The sequence below is a fragment of the Zalophus californianus genome, chromosome 15 (genome assembly GCF_009762305.2).
Source record: "Zalophus californianus isolate mZalCal1 chromosome 15, mZalCal1.pri.v2, whole genome shotgun sequence".
NCBI lineage: Eukaryota > Metazoa > Chordata > Mammalia > Carnivora > Otariidae > Zalophus > Zalophus californianus.
The window spans coordinates 29,746,935-29,767,681 of NC_045609.1; the positions used below are offsets into that span (position 1 = coordinate 29,746,935).

The window sequence follows — 20,747 nt, forward strand, 5'->3', positions numbered from 1 at the left end:
TCAAAGGAAATAATTGACAAGGAAGTCAAGACACTTTTACAAAGATTGCTTCTCAGAAATCTATGCTCCTAGCTCTCCATGAAGAGCTGTAGATGCACAAAGCTAGAACAGACTCTGAAAAACCTACCGGCCAGCCCTATCTTTTATCAGATTATTATCTAGTCTACCTGAGAGCGTATGTTCTCTTCTAAACAATCTCCACAAAGGGAAACTCCACAATCTCCCTTTTCTGTGGAATAGAAAGATCTTCAGCATCCACTCTAGGTAGGCTGGCCCATTCTGCTCCCATCTATATATGGTTCACTCCCTTTTATGAGTCAAGCCTCAGGCTAGAGGTCACCTCCTCCAGGAAGCCTTCCAGACTGCTCTTTCTAAAGGCTTTGTCTCCTCCCAGTGCTTAGACCACCTGAATTTACCCACTGTGCCCCTTCACTGTCTGTCCCCCAACATCTGAGTTTATGAGGGCATACAATGTACTATCTTGCTTTTTTCTGACTTACACCTTGTATTCATCCCAGAATGGTAGGAGCTCAATAAACATTTGCTGGGAGAATACATTATTCACTACATCTTCATTTTTACTTGTTTTGTATGTGTAAGCTCTATGCCCAACATGGGGCTTGAACTCACTACCTTGAGATCTAGAGTAACATGCTCTACCGACTGAGCCAGCCAGGCACCCCACTTCACCTTCATCTTTAAAACTCTCAATATAGATATTTTTATCCACTTGCATATAAAGAAATCAATCACAGAGAGGTTGTGTAATATCCTAAGGTCACAATATGCCAAATAAATGGTAGAGTGGTTAAGAATGTGGGCTTTGTAAATGGTAACAACCAGTGAATCTAGAGGAAAGGTATAGGATGTTCATTGTACCATTCTCGAAATTTTTCTGTAGTTCTTAATTTCTCAAAATAAATGGTTAAGAAAATAATGTGAATTTGTATCCTGGGTCAGGTCCTAGTAGCAGTGCAAGAGTGGGCAAGTCATTTAATCTCATGGAGCTCCAGTTTCCACACCTTTAGAATGAGGACAATAGTACTTAGGTGAAAGAGTTCCTGTGGAGACACACAAATACATATATATACATGCACACATGTTCCTCTTAACTCAAGGAAAAAAAAATGGGTCAGAAATATGAGTTTTCCTTCAGAGAATGAAAATCAAATTTTTAATCAACAAATACTCGCTAGTTATATTTTGAATTCTAAAGAAGTCTCAAGACAAATGCATTTTTGCTTTGGCCAAATTTACTATTCTTGAGCCCCCGAAACCCAGAAATAAGATTTATGACTTTATACTAATAAATTCATAATGCACTTAACTGACTTATGCAAGTTAAACACCCATTATCTTTCAGTTGATTCAAATTCTTTTGAAACACTTTCCACATACTCATATAAGGCACAAAATGCTGGTTATTGTGACAAATCAGTCATGACTTTTAAACTACCAGCTCATATAAAAATCCTAGCGGACTTACTAAGCTTTTCTTAAAAGGGCACTGTCTTCAAAATCTATAGATGTTGTGGAGTCCTAGAGAGAGAGAAATGACTTAAGCAATTGATATTTATTGTCTGAAAGCCCAAACATAACACAATGGTTTTGTGTTCTACTTAGCATTTTTCTTTCAAAAAGATTAAATCCAATAATGCATATAAAGTGCTCATCACAGTGCCTAACACAAAGCAAGTACTTGGTAAATGTTAGCTTTTATTTCGAGTGGCTCAAAACCCCTGCGTTAAGCAGCCACACTACTCTGCCTCCCCATAACAAAGACAAACTCTTATTACCCCTTTAGCACACCGCAGACAGGAAAACCAATGTCCATCAGGTAAGATGGATTCCTGCAGCGTTTCTAAAGGAAAGCAGCAGTCGGCTACCAAGTGCTGTGCTGGGTAGTACACCACTACGGAGGGAACATCTTAGAAATGCAGGGTCTCAGTCCCCACCCCAGACCTTCTGATTTAGAATTTCCTTTTTTTTACTAGATTTCTAGCTGATCCATGTGCACATTAAAAGTTTAGAAGCCCTGGTGGTTACGATACAACCCTGTGTTCAAGGGGCTTAGCATCTTGCAGGGAATCAGAAAGTACCCACAAGCAACACCAGAGAGCACGTAGTTGAGACACATAGATTTGACAGTAAATACTCTAGGACTTTAAAGATGAAACTGTGAGGTGGACTTAGAAAAAGAGCATATTTGGCTGAGTTGGACAGGAAAATGTGGGCAGAGAGCTTTGTGTTGAGGTTGCTTCTTAGGCAAGTCACATGACCTCGCTTCTGTTCTCCTTCTGTTAGATCTTTGACACGCTAGGATTCTGTGAGCTGAGGTACGGAGAACCAGGATGGTAGGAATGAAGTGGCATGAACGTCTGTCCCACCTGTGGGCCCGGGGAGTGAGTCATCCCCCCTGAGCAGAGGGGCTGGGATCTGCTGGGCATCCCAGCCAACAGGGCAACAATGTTAAGAAGCACTTCTCTCGGCTCACTGAATGTTCTGTGTGGAAACTGGCCCACGTGCCTGGGCATACAACACCTGAGAGAAGCTGGGAACCAATTAAGTCCCTCCTGCAGAGTGTGCCATCACAGGCCTCGGTGGTGATTGAAGGGGTAATAAATAAAAGTCTGTGTTGGTCTCTCTGGATTTGCCGCCATGGCTGCAGGCACCTGCAGTGCTTGCTAGTCCTTCCTCTGCTCTGGCCAAACTCCCTAACCTCGTCCTTCCTTGCCTTGTCTGTTGCTTCCCTCCACCTTTAGGACAAGAGTCTCAAAAAGCATTAAAGCATCCCCCATTGTAGCCAAGTTCACCATCCACTGTTAATGGATTTCTTTGCAACTGGGCTTTTTTGCACATCGGCTAGAATACACATTTCACCGGCCATCGGCTCTCCCATCCTCTCTACCTTGGTGTATTGTACCAATTGCAGTTTGAATTTCTATAGCTAATCTCTGTCCCAGGACACTTAAAACGCACTTGCTATTTGCCCGAGGGACCAGAGACGCCGTAGAAAGTTTGATAGCAGCCGTCCTCAATATGCATCACAGGCAGCCGAATTTCTACACTAGAACCAAACGCCAAGATAATGGTAAATCATTGGAAGACTAAAGTTGCTTCAACTTTGGGAGCTTGAGAAACAAAAGAGACTGCATTCGGGCAAAAAACTGAATTTTTGTTTCAGTCATTTTTTTTCATTTTATACTAAAGTTGTTTATTTTCAAATGCAGCGTATAACAGTTACACACCAACAACTGTGAATTCTCTTGCTTTAATATCCATTTCCCTTTGGCAATCTCATGAGTCAAATTTCCGACAGCAAAGACAGAGCCATGTTTGTTTTTCTCTGAGTTCCAGTGTGCTGCATCGGGACCCTGAGGTTTCATCACCATATGGCCCACAAACATTAATGATCAGAAAATCAGAGCAAAGTTTTAAAATACTCCCACCTTGTGGCAGCTTGGGAATATGACAGCCTACACATGACCAGCCTGCTATCAGTTCTTGTTCATTTATCCCTCTGCTATAAATAGATCCCAGCAAAGGAAAAGTACTTGGATATGGAAAGATCTAAATCACCCAGGAAGAAATGGAAAATTCCTTCTGAAGCACTTGGATTTCCTATTTTGAAGTTAGGTCCATACAACGCAGAACTCAAATTGCAGGCCGTCTTCAGTGGTTCCTGATGATTCTTATGGGTGCCTGGTCTCTCTAGCTCCATCAAAGAACTCAAAACTCGTACTCACTTTGCACACCCCACCACCCCAACTCACCAATGACGATAAAAGATCAGTAGTTGTTAGTCAGCTAGAACTCTTAGAAAGAGATCTTGTCATGATTTAATTAATAGATTTACTTTCACTCAACACATAGCTATTTAGCGCCTCTCATGTGCTAAGCCGTGTGTCATGGAATAAGGATAGGTTAAGATTCCGTAGAATATGCAGTCTGGTGAGGAAGACAGGCACTGAATGAATTACACCAAGAGCAATGCATACTACCAACTGGAAAGTAAGGGATGCCATGGGAGAACATAAAAGGGGAGGACATCTAGTCTGGTAGTAAGTACAATGGGTTAAAAGCATGGGATCTGCAGTCACACAGACCTGTGGTGGGATCCTGAGGTCAACCACTTAACCTTCCTCTGCCTGTCTTCTCATGTGTAAAATGGGGATGATAATAATAAGATCTAAACTTAGGGGTGCCTGAATCGCTCAGTCAGTTGAGCGTCTGACTCTCAATCTCAGGGTTGTGAGTTCAAGCCCAGCATGGAGATTAGTTTAAAAAAAAAAAAAAAAAAGACCTTCTCTTAGAGTCTATGTAAGGATTAAATGAGATAACATATAAAAAGCACTTTAGCACAGTATCTGGCTGAACTGCCTGAAGTCATTGCTCCCATAGCCATAGCTGAGAGTTATGTTCTAGAAGCCAGTGAAATAAATTCCCACAGCAGCATCTCCCCCTCCCTTGCACTGCTCTTTTTCCTCAAATACTGGGCAAGAGAAAACCTTCAATGCCCTGGAAAAATCTTCTCTGCACTCTTCATTATGCCTTTTCTGGGCATAAAAATGAGATATAACTTTGGAGCCCCCTAGAGCCCCCAGGAGCCTCTGACCCAGTGTAGGCACACAGAGCCAGGGATCCTCTAAGGAAGGGCACCAAGTTTGGAAATAGCCACTGCATCATAAGCTTTCCCAAATGAGTTAAAGCACAAACTGAACACAGTATTGCTATGTACTCGGTTTTCCTTAAATACATAACATACCAAGCTGCAAAGAGGCTTTTTTTTTTAAGGCTTTTGTTACTCTCTAAATTTAACCAGGAAAACTGGAACAGCAAATAGTTTAGGAACTAAAACTAGGCATTCCTCTAAAAGTGCAAAGCCAACCCTCCTTGCTGTCTCTGGAAATGATTGGGTTAGTGTTTCAAAGAATAAAAATGCATAGATGTGATTATTATATTTGATCCTGGCATAGCATCCAGCTCATGGTACCTAGCCAGTAAATGCCAGCTGAATTGGAACAAATGTATACACTAGGCACACAGCAATGTTGTTTTTATGGATAATTTTAACAGGAAAACCCAAGAATAAACTGGTGTTTAGAAAAGATCCTCTGAGGGGTGCCCCAGAGGCTCAGTTGGTTAAGCCTCCAACCCTTGGTTTCGGCTCAGGTCATCATCTCAGGGTCTTGAGATCAAGCCCCGCATCAGGCTCCGCTCTTGACACTGAGTCAGCCTGAAGATTCTCTCTCTCCCTCTGCCCCTTGCCGTGCTCATGCTCTTTAAATAAATAAATAAATAAATAAATAAATAAATAAATAAATAAATAAATAAATAAATAAATAAATAAATAAATAAAATCTTTAGAAAAGGTCCTCTGACACAGTGGTTTTCAACTGGGGGCAATTTTCAGTCGTCGTGACAGTGGGGAGAAGGGAAGACTGCTGCCATCTAGTGGGCAGAGACCAAGGATTCCGCCAACATTGCCCATGACAGCCGCACACAACAATTACCCGGTCCAGAATCTCAACACCGCCACTGTTGAGAAACCCCACCCTAAACACACACCTACATATACATAAACACAGACACACAACAGCAAGAACAAGAACAGCAAAACAAAACAACTTGAGCGTTCGTTAGAATATGAAGAATAAAGATGGGCTCCCTACCCCTGTTATTTTCCCTGATTAAAGCTGGTTGACAGAAAAGTAAACAAGATATCACCCTTTAGCACTACCCCAGCCCTCTGACCTATTCAAGTAGTTGGTCATGAGTTCCTGTAGTTTTTATATAGCCTTCAAAGTAACATATCTATTTCCTTTTTAAAAATATTGTTTCTAGGGGCAGCTAGTGGCTCAGTTGGTTGAGCATCCAACTCTTGGTATCGACTCAGGTCATGATCTCACAGTCGTGGGATGAAGCCCCATGTCGGGCTCTGCGCTCAGTGCAGAGTCTGCATCAGATTCTCTCTCCCTCTCCTGCTCTCTCTCTCTCAAATAAATTAATTAAATATTTTTTTAAAAATATCATTTCTAGGGGCACTTGGGTGGCTCAGTCAGTTAAGCATCCAACTCTTGATTTTGGCTCAGGTCACGATCTCAGGATTGTGAGATCGAGCCCTGCATTGGACTCTGTGCTGGGCATGGAGCCTGCTTAAGATTCTCTCTCTCTCACTCTGCCCCTCCCCTAAAAAATATTTTTTTAAATATTGTTTCTATACATTTTCCATGCCTCTACATGATCTTTACTGTCAAATAGATTTTCAGGCACTTGAGGACACCATCAATTTTTTAAGGTTTTAAATATTTTTTTTCAAATATCTGTTCCATGTTCCATTTAGTCCTTAATCTCTTTTTATTTTCAGCTAACGTACAGTGTTATGTTACTCATGTGAAAATTTAAAAATGGACTTGTCTAGAAAAGAGAACAGAACAAACTTTATATATTCTAGAAGCTCTTGGAATGTTACTACCCAGAATTTTTTACTTTCCTTTCTTTCCAGAAGTCTTTTATCAAAAAAGAAGGAGGAGTGGGGTGGCTGGGTGATAGACATTGGGTAGGGTATGAGCTATAGTGAGCGCTGTGAATTGTGCAAGATGGTTGAATCACAGATCTGTACCTCTGAAACAAATAATGCAACATATGTTAAAAAAAAAAAGAAAAAGAAGAAGATAGCAGGAGGGGAAGAATGAAGGGGAGTAAGTCGGAGGGGGAGACGAACCATGAGAGACGATGGACTCTGAAAAACAAACTGAGGGTTCTAGAGGGGAGGGGGTGGGGGGATGGGTTAGCCTGGTGATGGGTATTAAAGAGGGCACATTCTGCGTGGAGCACTGGGTGTTATGCACAAACAATGAATCATGGAACACTACATCAAGAACTAATGATGTAATGTATGGTGATTAACATAATAAAAAATCTGCTCTGAAAAAAAAAGGAGGAGGAGGTCTTTTTTTCAAGTATTCAAACAGCTCAAAGTGCAATTGCCTTGTCTTTAGCCTGTCAACGAATTTCTTTTTTTTTTTAAGACTTTATTTATTTGACAGAGAGAGACACAGCGAGAGAGGGAACACAAGCAGGGGGAGAGGCAGAGGGAGAAGCAAACTTCGCGCCGAGCAGGGAGCCGGATGTGGGGCTTGATCCCAGGACCCTGGGATCATGACCTGAGCCGAAGACAGATGCTTAACGACTGAGCCACCCAGGCGCCCCCACCAAGTTTTTTTTGTTTTGTTTTGTTTTTGTTTTTTTGTGATTAGTCTCATCTCGTCAAATTTTTAAATAATTTTAAACAAAACAAAACAAAAAAGAATATTCCTCTGAAGCTCTTCACTTAAAATCTGAAGTAGTTTCTCCTCTGTAAAATCTAACACTGTTGTGTTCTCTGAGTCCCTGTTGTAGCTGGTACCATTAGATCTTTTAGCCTCTGTGGTAACTATTGAATAATGATCAGGTTTCCATGTCTGTTTCTCTCACTAGACTTTGAGCACCTCAGGGTCAGGCAAACTTACTAATCTATGTACTTCCTATCCCCCCAGAAGCTGGCTTGTGGTAGATGTCGATAAATATTTGTAGAATACGGTAATGATAGGCTAAACACATACTGAACTGTGGGCAGCATTATAAGGTTTAGCACTTATTTGTCTCTGATATTTTCCTGAGTTTACTTGTGTTCTTTCTAGGTGTTTCAGGTGTCCACTGTGCCCAGCCATGGATAAAAGAATCCAAGGGCATAAACCACATTTTACACTTCCACTAGAATTTTTATTGATTATGAATTGGGGAAAGTGCCAAATTAGCCTCCAGGAGAACAGGATTCTCACATCCACAGAATTGAAAACTAGCGAATTATTCTTTAGATCATCTATTCAGTTGTCCCTGACAGGCCACCAAATTAGCCCGGTACCACAGATCCAAAGCCCGGAAGTGAATTGGGAGACTCTCTAGAAAGTATCCCTGAATCATGGACTTCCTTATTTTCTTTTTCCTTCTTCCATTCTTACTGAAGCAGATCGCTTTGAACTATGCTAAGTTCTTTGCTTAAATTTTTGCATCCTGGGGCGCCTGGGTGGCTCAGTCATTAAGCGTCTGCCTTCGGCTCAGGTCATGATCCCAGGGTCCTGGGATCGAGCCCCGCATCGGGCTCCCTGCTCAGCAGGGAGCCTGCTTCTCCCTCTCCCGCTCCCCCTGCTTGTGGTCCTTCTCTTGCTGTGTCTCTCTCTGTCAAATAAATAAATAAAAAATCTTAAAAAAAAAACTTTTGCATCCTAGTTTTTCCAAATATATAAACAACATATAAAATATATTTGAAGAGAGAGAGAGAGAAAGGCTCTGGTGTGCAGTGAGTATACTGAAAGTAAAAGGCTTTAAGTTGAAGAATAATACTAATTCTTGTCATCTGGTGAAAACTGAATATGAAAATCACTTGAAACTATTTTCAGAACTCTGCAAGAATACTACATGGAGACATGCAACAAATATACTAAGACTCTTGACAAGCAATTTCAGTCATTTCCACAATTCCTTGACATGAAGTTGTTTGCCAGCTTGTTTCTAAAGCAAGTTCACGATTCAGAATCTGCTTGTTAATCATTCTCTCACTAATCCTCCCAAGCTCTTGTGTTACTTGATAAAGCCTATTAACTTTATTACTTTCCGCATTTTATGGTTGGAAAATGCCAGCTGCAAGGTTGCGTAATGAATGTATTCTTAAGGTGAGACGAGGACTCTTCATCACCATTTTGCTGCTCTGCTTGAGGGAGAAAATAAGTGTACCAAGGACTCAACCAACAGTATTCACCCATCTCAGTAAAACCCCAGCCATTCATCGTCTTGAGAGCACACTAGACTCACTTGGGGAACTTTAAAAAATAGTGCTGCCTGGCTCCCACCCCCAGAGAGTCTGGCATAGGAATTTTAAAGCTCCTTGGGTGATTTTCATGTGCAGCTTGACATTCACTGCACTTGAAGTCCCCAACACACATCTTACCCAAATTAGTAAAACTTACTTAAAATCACCAATTGCTTACTGTATTTCTGAAATAATTCTCAGATAATCTACTCTTGAACTAACTGCTCTGAGTGGAAGGGCTCCTTGGCTTGTTTCCTAATAGCCAGGTACCAACACAAATGAATATTTAACTATTCTGTTAATACTTATCCTGATCAAAAGCTGGGTTTTTTTTTTTTCCCTTTCCTTTCTTTTTTCTTTCTTTTTTTTTTTTAAGTGGGCTCCATGCCCAGCATGGAGCCCTACCGGGGCTTGAACTCATGACCCTGAGATCAAGACCTGAGCTGAAAAAAAAAAAAAAGACGTGAGCTGAGATCAAGAGTCAGACACTTAAACTGAGCCACCCAGATGCCCCTCAAAAGCTATTTTTAAAAATGAGGATTTCAGGAAACAGTTCTCCCTGTATTAGAGCTTAATTCCTTCCTTCTACTTCATAACTTAATTCCTTGCAAAATGTTTTTTGGTTGTCCTGAAAAGAATTTCTAATTGTCTGAAATAGGTAAGGTTAAAGATATCCAGCTAAAATCTTTTATGTTAAATATAATATCAGCAATGTCAAGTCACATAAAACTCATCTAATTTCATTTGCCTTCATATTTGGTGCTCACTAAATGAAAACCTGATGGCTAACAAAGAGTTCTCTGTATTTTTTTTTAATTGGTTTTAGTTCTTCCTTACACAAATCTTTCTTTTTCCAGACTTAAAGCATCTGGGTGCAAGCATTCTCCTCATATAGTTTGGTCAAAATCAACTCGCAGACATGAACATTGCTGATATCATTTGACAAAGAACATGAACCAAAGACAAACAGGTGGAACTAATTTTTTTTTCTGTAGGAAATATTTGGTTCTACAGGAATCTAGAATTTCAGATACTGCTCTTCAAAACCAAGTACTTACATTTTCTAGGAGGCAAACAGCAGCAGGATTTCCACGAAATGCTTTTGCTGTAAATGCATCTACTACAAAAACAGGGAGCTTCATTTTTCTTGCTCTCAAAATTGCTGGTACCTGCTCTACTTCTACTTGTTGCAAAAAATCAGGAAGTTAATGTTTTACTTGGTGTACAGAAGCAACCAATGACCCAGGTCAAGCAATGACTCCAATACACCTACATTTAAAGATAGGTGATCCCCTAATATTTAAGTCTCTAAATTGAATTTGTTTTAAAATACTGGATGAGGGGCGCCTGGGTGGATCAGTCCTTAAGCGTCTGCCTTCGGCTCAGGTCATGGTCCCAGGGTCCTGGGATCGAGCCCCTCATCGGGCTCCCTGCTCGTGGGAAGCGTGCTTCCCCCTCTCCCACTCCCCCTGCTTGTGTTCCCTCCCTCGCTGTGTCTCTCTCTGTCAAATAAATAAATAAAATCTTAAAATAAAATAAAATAAAATACTGGATTAATAGGATATTTAATTTTCAAATTTTGTATTGATATTTATACTGAATGTATACTTAAGAACATAATCATATCATTTCTTAGAGTAGCCAAACTAGCTTAGGTTATGTTTTTTAATGAAGTGCTTGAAATGTCCAAGGGGACGTGTTGCAAGATTTCTTTTCCTTCAGCTCGTGGTTCTCGGTCACACTGCACGAAGAATGAAGAGGTAGACCAGACGAAGAGTGGTGGGCAGCAAAGCAAAGTTTATTGAGCGATAGCACAGAGCTCCTGAAGAGGAAGGGGACCCGAGAGGGTTGCCACTAGAGTTTCTAAGTCTAGGTTTTAGCAGCTTGTGGGCTCTGTTTTAATCTGATTAACCCTCCAGGCGCCTGTCACCAATCTAGTTTTCGTCATCTAACTATCACATGGGAAAGGGTGGAGGGTTCCTTCCAGGGAGGTGTAAAATCCTTTATTTTTATTTTTTAATTCAATTAATTAATATATAGTATATTATTAATTTCAGAGGTAGAGGTTAAGTGATTCATTAGTCTTATATAACACCCAGTGCTGATTACATCACATGCCTTCCTTAATGCCTGTCACCCAGTTACTCCATCCCCCCAGCCCCCTCCCCTCCAGGAACCCTCAGTTTTTTCCTATGATTAAGAGTCTCTTATGGTTTGTCACCCTCTCTGATTTCGTCTTGTTTTATTTTTCTCCTCTCTTTCCCTATGATCCTCTGTTTTGTTTCTTAAATTCCACATATGAGTGAGATCATATGATAATTGTCTTTCTCTGACTGACTTATTTTGCTTAGCATAATACCTTCTAGTTCCATCCACGTCGTTGCAAATGGCAAGATTTCATTTTTTTTTTTTGATGACTGAGCAGTATTCCATTGTGTATATATCCACATCTTCTTTACCCATTCAACAGTCAATGGACATCTGGGCTCATCTTACAGTTTGTCTATTGTGGACATTGCTGCTATAAACATTGGGGTGCACATGCCCCTTCAGATCACTACATTTGTATCTTTGGGGTAAATACCCAGTAGTGCAATTGCTGGATCATAAGGTAGCTCTATTTTCAACTTTTTGAGGAACCTCCATACTGTTTTCCAGAGTGGCTGCACCAGCTTGCATTCCCACCAACAGGGTAGGAGGGTTCCCCTTTCTGGGCATCCTCACCAACATCTGTCGTTTCTGACTTGTTCATTTTAGCCATTCTGACAGGTGTGAGGTGGTATTTCATCGTGGTTTTGATTTGTATTTCCTTGATGCCCAGTGATGTTAGGCATTTTTCATGTGTCCGTTGGCCATTGAATTATTTGTTCTTTGGGTGTTGAGTTTGATAAGTTCTTTATGGATTTTGGATACTAGCCCTTTATCTGATATGTCATTTGCAAATATCATCTCCCATTCTGTCGGTTGTCTTTTGGTTTTGTTGACTGTTTCCTTTGCTGTGCGAAAGCTATTTATCTTAATGAAGTCCCAATAGTTCATATTTGCCCTTGTTTCCCTTGCCTTTGGAGACGTGTCTAGCAAGAAGTTGCTGCGACCGAGGTCACAGAGGTTGCTGCCTGTGTTCTCCTCTAGGATTTTAATGAATTCCTGTCTCACATTTAAGTCTTTCATCTATTTTGAGTCTATTTTTATGTATGGTGTAAGGAAATGGTCCAGTTTGATTCTTCTGCATGTAGCTGTCCAATTTTCCCAACACCATTTGTTGAAGAGACTGTCTTTTTTCCATTGAATACTCTTTCCTGTTTTGTCAAAGATTAGTTGACCAGAGAGTTGAGGGTCCATTTCTGGGTTCTCTATTCTTTTTTTTTTTTTTAAGATTTTACTTATTTATTTGATGGAGACAGAGAGAGAGGGAACATAAGCAGGGGGAGTGGGAGAGGGAGAAGCAGGCTTCCCGCCAAGCAGGGAGCCCAATGTGGGGCTCGATCCCAGAACCCTGGGAACATGACCTGAGCTGAAGACAGACACTTAACGACTGAGCCACCCAGGCGCCCCTGGGTTCTCTATTCTGTTTCTTTGATCTATGTGTCTGTTTTGTGCCAGTACCATACTGTCTTGATGATCATAGCTTTTAATAGAAGTTGAAGTCCAGAATTGTGATGCCACCAGCTTTGCTTTGCTTTTTCAACATTCCTCTAGCTATTTGGGGTCTTTTCTGGTTCCATACAAATTTTAGAATTATTTTTCTAGCTCTGTGAAAAAAGTTGATGGTATTTTGATAGGGATTGCATTGAATGTGTAGATTGCTCTAGGTAGCATAGACATTTTAACAGTATTTGTTCTTCCAATCCATGAGCATGGAATGTTTTTCCATTTCTTTGTGTCTTCCTTAATTTCTTTCATGAGTTCTATAGTTTTCTGAGGACATATCCTTTGCCTCTTTGGTTAGGTTTATTCCTAGGTATCTTATGGGTTTTGGTGCAATTGTAAATGGGATCGACTCCTTAATTTCTCTTTCTTATGGGGCGCCTGGGTGGCTCAGTTGGTTAAGCATCTGCCTTCAGCTCAGGTCATTATCCCAGGGTCCTGGGATCGAGACCCGCATCAGGCTCCCTGCTCCGTGGGAAGCCTGCTTCTCCCTCTCACACTCCCCCTGCTTGTGTTCCCTCTCTTGCTGTGTCTCTCTCTATCAAATAAATAAATAAAATCTTAAAAAAAAAAAAAAGAAAATTCCTAGAAGCAGAAATGTTTGACTTTAAAAAAAATTTCTCTTTCTTCTGTCTCGTTATTAGTGTATAGAAATGCAACTGATTTCTGTGTGTTGATTTTATATCCTGCCACATTCCTGAAGTTCCTATATGAGTTCTAGCAATTTGGGGGTGGAGTGTTTTGGGTTTTCCAAATAGAGTATCATGTCATATGCGAAGAATGAGAGTTTCACTTCTTTGCTGATTCGGATACCTTTCATTTCTTTTTGTTGTCTGATTGCTGAGGCTTATAAGACTTCTAGTACTATGTTGAACAACAGTGGTGATAGTGGACATCCCTGCTGCGTTCCTGACCTTAGGGGAAAAACTGAGACTAATATTCGCTGTGGGCTTTTCATATGTGGCTTTTATGATATTGAGGTATGTACCCTCTATCCCTACACTGTGAAGAGTTTTCATCAAGAAAAGAGGCTGTACTTTGTCAAATGCTTTTTCTACATCTATTGAGAGGATCATATGGTTCTTGTCCTTTCTTTCATTGATGTATTATATCACATTGATTGATTTGTGGATGTTGAACCAAACTTGCAGCCCAGGAATAAATCCCACTTGGTCATGGTGAATGATCCTTTTAATGTACTGTTGAATCCTATTGGCTAGTATCTTGGTGAGAATTTTTGCATCCATGTTCATCAGGGATATTGGTCTGTAATTCTCCTTTTTGGTGGGGTCTTTGTCTGGTATTGGGATCAAGGTAATCCTGGCCTCATAGAAAGAGTTTAGAAGCCTTCCTTCCATTTCTATTTTTTTAAACACTTCAGAAGAATAGGTATTAATTCTTCTTTAAATGTTTGGTAGAATTCCCCTGGGAAGCCATCTGGCCCTGGACTCTTGTTTGTTGGGAGATTTTTGATTACTACTTCAATTTCCTTGCTGGTTATGGGTTCAGGTTTTCTATTTCTTCCTATTTCATTTATGGTAGTTTATATGTCCCTAAGGATGCATCCATTGCTTCCAGATTGCCTAATTTGTTAGCATATAGTTGCTCATAATATGTTCTTATAATTGTTTGTATTTTTTTGATGTTAGTTGTGATCTCTCCTCTTCCATTCATGATTTTATTTATTATTTACTTATTTGGGTTCTTTCTGTTTTCTTTTTGATAAGTCTGGCCAGGGGGTTATCAATCTTATTAATTCTTTCATAAAACTAGCTCCTAGTTTTGTTTATCTGTTCTACAGTTCTTTTGGTTTCTATTTCATTGATTTCTGCTCTAATCTTTATTACTTCTCTTCTCCTGCTGGGTTTAGGCTTTATTTGCCATTCTTTCTCCAGCTCCTTTAGGTGTAAGGTTAGGTTGTGTATTTGAGACCTTTCTTGTTTCTTGAGAAAGGCTTGTATTGTACTTCTCTCTTAGGACCCCCTTTGCTGCATCCCAAAGGTTTTGAACAGTTGTGTTTTCATTTTCATTTGTTTCCATGAATTTTTTTAAAGATTTTATTTATTTATTTGCCAGAGAGAGAGAGGGAACACAAACAGGGGGAGTGTGAGAGGGAGAAGCAGGCCTCCCGCCAAGCAGGGAGCCCAATGCAGGGCTCAATCTCAGGACCCCGGGATCATGACCTGAGCCTAAGGCAGACACCTAACAACTGAGCCACCCAGGCAGCCCACGTTTCCATGAATTTTTTTAATTCTTCTTTAATTTCCTGGTTGACCCATTCATTCTTCAGTAGGATGCTCTTTAGCCTCCATGTATTTGAGTTCTTTCCAAATTTCTTGTGATTGAGTTCAAGTTTCAAAGCACTGTGATCTGAAAATATGCAAGGAATGATCCCAATCTTTTGGTACTGGTTGAGACCTGATTTGTGACCAGTATGTGATCTATTCTGGAGAAGGTTCCATATGCACTTGGAAGAATGTGTATTGTATTCTGTTGCTTTAGGGTGGAATGTTCTCAATAGGTCTGTGAAGTCCATCTGGTCCAGTGTGTCATTCAAAGCCCTAGTTTCCTTGTTGATCCTCTGCTTAGATGATCTGACCATTTCAGTGAGTGGGGCGGCAAAGTCCCCTGCTATTATTGTATTATTATCAATGTGTTACATCTTTAATTTTGTTATTAATTGGTTTATATAATTGGCTGCTCCCATGTTAGTGGCATAAATATTTATAATTGTTAGATCTTTTTGCTGGATAGACCCTTTAATTATTATATAGTATCCTTCCTTATCTCTTATTACAGTTTTTGGTTTAAAATCTAATTTGTCTGAGGGCACCTGGGTGGGCTGAGTTGGTTAAGTGGCTGCCTTCGGCTCAGGTAATGATCTCAGGGTCCTGGGATCAAGCACCACATCGGGCTCCCTACTCAGCGGGGAACCTGCTTCTCCCTCTGCCTGCCACTCTCCTTGCTTGTACTCTCTCTCTCTGTGTCAAATAAATAAATAAAGTATTTTAAAAATTTTTTAATCAAATTTGTCTGATATAAGGATTGCCACCCCAACTTTCTTTTGATGTCCATTAGCATGATAAATGGTTTTCCACCCCTCACTTTCAATCTGGAGTTGTCTTTGGGTCTAAAATGAGTCTCTTGCAGACAGCATATTGATGAGTCTTGCTTTTTTTTAAATATTTTATTTATTTATTTGACACAGAGAGAGAGAGATAGAGAGGGAACACAGCAGGGGGAGTGTGAGAGGGAGAAGCAGGCTTCCCACGGAGCAGGGAGCCCAATGCCGGGCTCAATCCCAGGACCCTGGGATCATGACCTGAGCCAAAGGCAGACACTTAACATCTGAGCCACCCAGGCACCCCAGGTCTTGCTTTTTTTTTTTTTTAAGATTTTATTTATTTATTCATGAGAGACAGAGAGAGAGAGAGAAGCAGAGGGAGAAGCAGGCTCCCAAGGAGCTGGGAGCCCGATGCGGGACTTGATCCCAGGACCCTGGGATCATGACCTGAGCCGAAGGCAGACGCTTAACCATCTGAGCCACCTAGGCGCCCAGGTCTTGCTTTTTTTATCCAATCTGATACCCTGTATTTTTTGATTGGGACATTTAGCCCATTATATTCAGAGTAACTATTGAAAGATATAAATTTAGTGCCATTGTATTACTCGTAAAGCCACTGTTTCTGTATATTGTCTCTGTTCCTTTCTGGCCTATCCAGTAACATACTTTTGGGCTCTCTCTTCACTTAAAGGATCCCTTTTAATATTTCTTGCAGGACTGGTTTAGTGATCACAAATTCTTTTAGTTTCTGTTTGTCATGGAAGATTTTGCAGGTGTTCAGAATAATTTGATAGCTATCTAGCTGAATTCCTGGGACCAGAGAAACTAAGATCTCCTATTCTTCCACTATCTTGGACTATCTCCCCTATAAAATCCTTTTAAGGGTGGTTTCCTCTTAGGGCGGGGGCCCCTGTCCTTGCCTGCCTTTCTTCCAACTATCCTTCATTAGACATATATGTTGCTAACATATCTTGAGTTTTTATTTGTGTTTCTTGGATTATCCTAACCAGACTGTATAGAGCAGAAAATTGGAACCTCTTTTTGTTTTTCCTCACTGCGATGATCTTGGTTCATAGAACAGTGCCTGGCACGCAATAAATATTTATTCAAGTAATTAAGTAAGTAAATAATACACTGAGCATACACCAAAACTGGATTTTGATACATTGCTGACAAATACTTAGGGGTTCTCAACACAGAATCATCTGCCAACCAACGTTTCTGTTTCAGGAGTATCACTGTTATTGTCAGTACACTGCAGTTCATTTATGCAATTACATGGAAATTTTATCATAGATTGCCTTTATTATTTTAGAAAACTTAGAGAACAAATTAAAGTTCTGATAATGAAGCATAGTTTTCACCAATTTAATAGAATTAATACTATTTTGGAAGTCAGAGGTGTGGCAAAAGGAGCATATTTTTAACCTCATTGAACTTCAGCCTCATTGGTCCTAGCTGTCAGCTACATATGCAGTTGGATAAGAAAATGTATATTGAAAAGATTGTCTAATTTTTCCATAGTGATCATGAATTACATGTGCAAGTTTTTAAAATACAGTGTTTGTTTAAATACTCTTCTGAAGTTTTTTAAACTAGTTTAGAAGAATATATTTTGTAGCTAAGTACTTTATGAGGCTTCTAGATTGCATTGGTTCTCAAATGGCAACCATTTCTTTAAAGGGAAAACATTTTTCTTTAAAGGGAAAGGATTCTCAAATGCTAACAGCCAATATCATTTGCCTATTTAACAGCCATTCCCTCAGCCCCACCCCAACCCTTACCCACAACACACTTGCACTTCATTTTTCCTAAAAGAACTCTGATTTTGTTTGGGGAGGCAATGTGCCCAGCCCCATCAATGAATCATAAATGGCCTAAGCCAATCAGGACAACTTCATTCTCCTTTGCCAGATGCTCATTCTTCCAGATTCTCTTGCAGCTAGAGATGGCCATATGATCTCATTAGGGCAAGATTGCTGGAGGGAGTCTGGGAAAAATCATTTGCTTTCTGATAAAAGGGGTAGACCTGAGAGAGGAGAATGGACTGTCACTCCCCCTACTCCTTTTCCCACCTTGAACATGCTTCTGATGCCTGGATATGCAGCAATCATCTTTTGACCATGAGGTGACAAATATGAGGATGAGAAGCTAACAAACTAGGTGAGAAAGAAAGAGAGCAGGCATTCTGAATAATATAGTTAAGCTGCTAAAGAAATGTTAGAAGCTCCTACTTCCAAACGTCTTAAGTAAACAACAGATGTTTTTAAGGTTCAAACCATTATTAGTCCACGTGGTAGCTAAAATAATGGCTCCCCAAATATGTCCACATCCTGGTTCCAAGAACCTGTGAATATGTTATGTTACACGGCAGTGGGACATTAAGGTTGCTGGTAAGATTAAGGTTGCTAATCAATTGACCTTAAAATAAGATTCTTCTGGATTATCCAGGTGGACCCAATGTTCCAGGGGTCTTTAAAAGTGGAAGAGAGAGGCAGAAAAGTTCAAGTGAGAGAGACTGGAACATGTGGGGCTGCTGGCCTGAAAAAAGAGGGAGGAGCCACAAACAAAGGAATGTAGGTGGCCTTTAGAAATTGGAAAAAAGCAAGAAAACAAATTATCCCCTAGAGCCACTAGAAGGTTAGATAAGTCAGTTCAGGATGCCATAATAAAATACCATAGATTGAGTGGCTTAAACAACAGAAATTTATTTTCTTACAATTTGGAGACTGGGGTATCTAAGATCAAGATGCCAACAGATTTGGTTCCTGGTGAGGACTCTTTTTCTGGCTTATAGACAGCCACCTTCTTGCTGTGTCCTCACATGACAGAAAGAGAAGGAGAGAAGGCCTTTTCTTATAGGAGCATTAATCCCATCATGAGGGCCCCATCCTCATAACCTCACCTAAACCTAATTACTTCCCAAAGGCCTTCATATCCAAATACCATCACATTGGAGGTTACAGCTCTAACATATGAATTTGGGGGGTGGGGGTAGGGGACACAATTCGGTCATAGCACCACTCCTGCCAACACCTTGATTTTAGGCCAGTGAGATCCATTTTGGACTTCTGACCTCCAGAACTATAAAATAAAAAATTTGTGTTGTTGTTAGCCACTAAGTTTGTGGTAATTTGTTATAGCAGCAAGTGATGCTGATGCTCTCCTTGGAGAATCACTACAGAAAGTGCATGAAGTTTCTAACACCTTAAATGCATAAAAAAATTTCTAAAATGTATTATATAATTTGATTTTAATTTTTATTCTTGGTCAAAAAGTAGAGAAAGGAGGGGTTTTTTATTTGTTCAATTTAATCCAGTGATATCCCTATTTGTACCCTATGGTGACAGATTATGCTTAAGGTAGAGCTCACATTAACATTTTATTTTTCAAAAATTACTTTGTATTTCCATGGGGCACCTGGGTGGCTCAGTTAGCTAAGCGTCTGCCTTCGGCTCAGATCATGATCCCAGGGTCCTGGGATCAAGTCCCACATCGGGCTCCCTGCTCAGCAGGGAGCCTGCTTCTCCCTCTCCCTCCTCCCCTCCCCTCGCTTATGCTCTCTCTCTCTCTCATTTCTGCTCTCTCTCAAATAAATAAAATCTTTTAAAAATTACTTTGTATTTCTTAAATGCCAGGCACACGCTAGACTTTGGGGATAAAATGATAAATAAGTCACTAACTCTCTTTCAAAGAATTCTCAACTGAGAATCTCTCCAAGTGGGGAGACCGACATAAAAATTATAATATGAAAGTAATATAGATAAAATGCTTAGGAACACAATAAAAGAGCAACAACTCTGCCCAGGAAACAGTGAGAGGGAGCTCCAGAGATGAGGTAACATTTGAGTTAGTCCAAAAACACACAAAAAAAAAGTGTTCCGCAGTTCCAGAAGGTGGGAACAGGCATGTCAGATACAGTGCATGGACTGATGACAGGGCAAACAAACTGGATACAGAAATAGAGAGGGGGAGAGGATGGGAGAGAGTAAAGATGAGGCTTTAAAGATCTCCTGGACCCAATGTGTACAATTTGGTCTTCATCTTTGTAGGTTCAGAAATCCAAAGTTCAGTCCGACACTGACTGTGTGTCAGGCTCCAGTGCTAGGTACCCAGGGAGAGGAGAGAGGCTCTTGAGTGAGCTATACCCCTCTATCCCAAGGTTCCAATCTTTTTTCTGAAGATGTCTCTCTTTTCTCTCCCCGCGCCCCCCCCCCATTAATTTTGACTTCATTTCTCAGGAAATGAAGGAAAAAGCGGCATAACCTCCCACTAAATTACTGAGAGAAAGTGTGAAGCAGGTGAAGTTTAAGCAGCTTGCCTTTATTTCCCCAGTAGAGGACTTGCACAAGTTCTGCATCCTGGTCAACCTAATGGCTGCTCCTGACATGCAGCTATCAGGCACAGTGTTTTTCAAATGACCAAAATAATTAAAATGTTTCTTCTCTAGTTTTACTCACATTCCACTGGATCCCTAGACTGGCTTTATATGCCCTTCAATAATCCTAAACTGTTACAGGGTTTCTTTTCCTTCGGTGCCCTGGTTCTTGGGCATGTCGCTTGGAAGAATGAAGAGGTAGACCAGACAGAGTGGTAGGCAGCAGAATAAAGTTTACTGAGCCATAGAACAGAGCTCCCGAAGAGGGAGGGGACCCGAGAGGGTTGCCACCAGAATTTCTAAGTCTAGGGATTTTTATGAGTCTGCTGGCGGGCTGTTTTAATCTGATTAACCCTCCAAGAGTCTGTCACCCAATCAGGTTTTTGTCATCTACTTACCACGTGGGAAAGGGTGAAGGGCTCCTTTCAGGGTGGTATCAAATCCTTTTAAGGGTGGTTTCCTTTTAGGGCAGGAGAGCCCCCTTGTCTCTGCCTGCTTTCTTGCAACTATCCTTCATTAAAACAAAGATGCTGTTTAAATAGAAATCAATCACCACCAGAAGGTACCAGTTCATAAATCTAAATTTATATGATTTCTCAACTATCTGTATCTCTTTTTTTTAAGTTAGTTTTTGATCATCAATTTAGTATATGAATATGATCTCCTTATAAAAATAAGTTAGTACAGGGGCGCCTGGGTGGCTCAGTCGTTAAGCGTCTGCCTTCGGCTCAGGTCATGATCCCAGGGTCCTGGGATCGAGCCCCTCATCGTGCTCCCTGCTCAGCAGGAAGCCTGCTTCTCCCTCT

General features: G+C 40.6%; 1 protein-coding gene across 3 annotated transcripts in view; it reads right to left on the bottom strand.

The window, feature by feature from the left end:
• Positions 1-20,747, bottom strand: part of PBLD (phenazine biosynthesis like protein domain containing) — a 32,560-nt gene extending 11,813 nt beyond the window's left edge. Inside the window, exon 1 of one of the 3 annotated variants that reach the window (XM_027596290.2) lies at positions 20,340-20,747. Coding sequence is in view for 2 of the 3 variants with exons in the window: in XM_027596288.2 (XP_027452089.1) it covers positions 9,910-9,993 (84 nt within the window). In the remaining variant the exon portion in view is untranslated. Of the gene's footprint in view, positions 1-9,909; positions 10,033-20,339 lie in introns of those variants that run through there. The other 2 variants (XM_027596288.2, XM_027596289.2) reach the window with 2 other exon arrangements.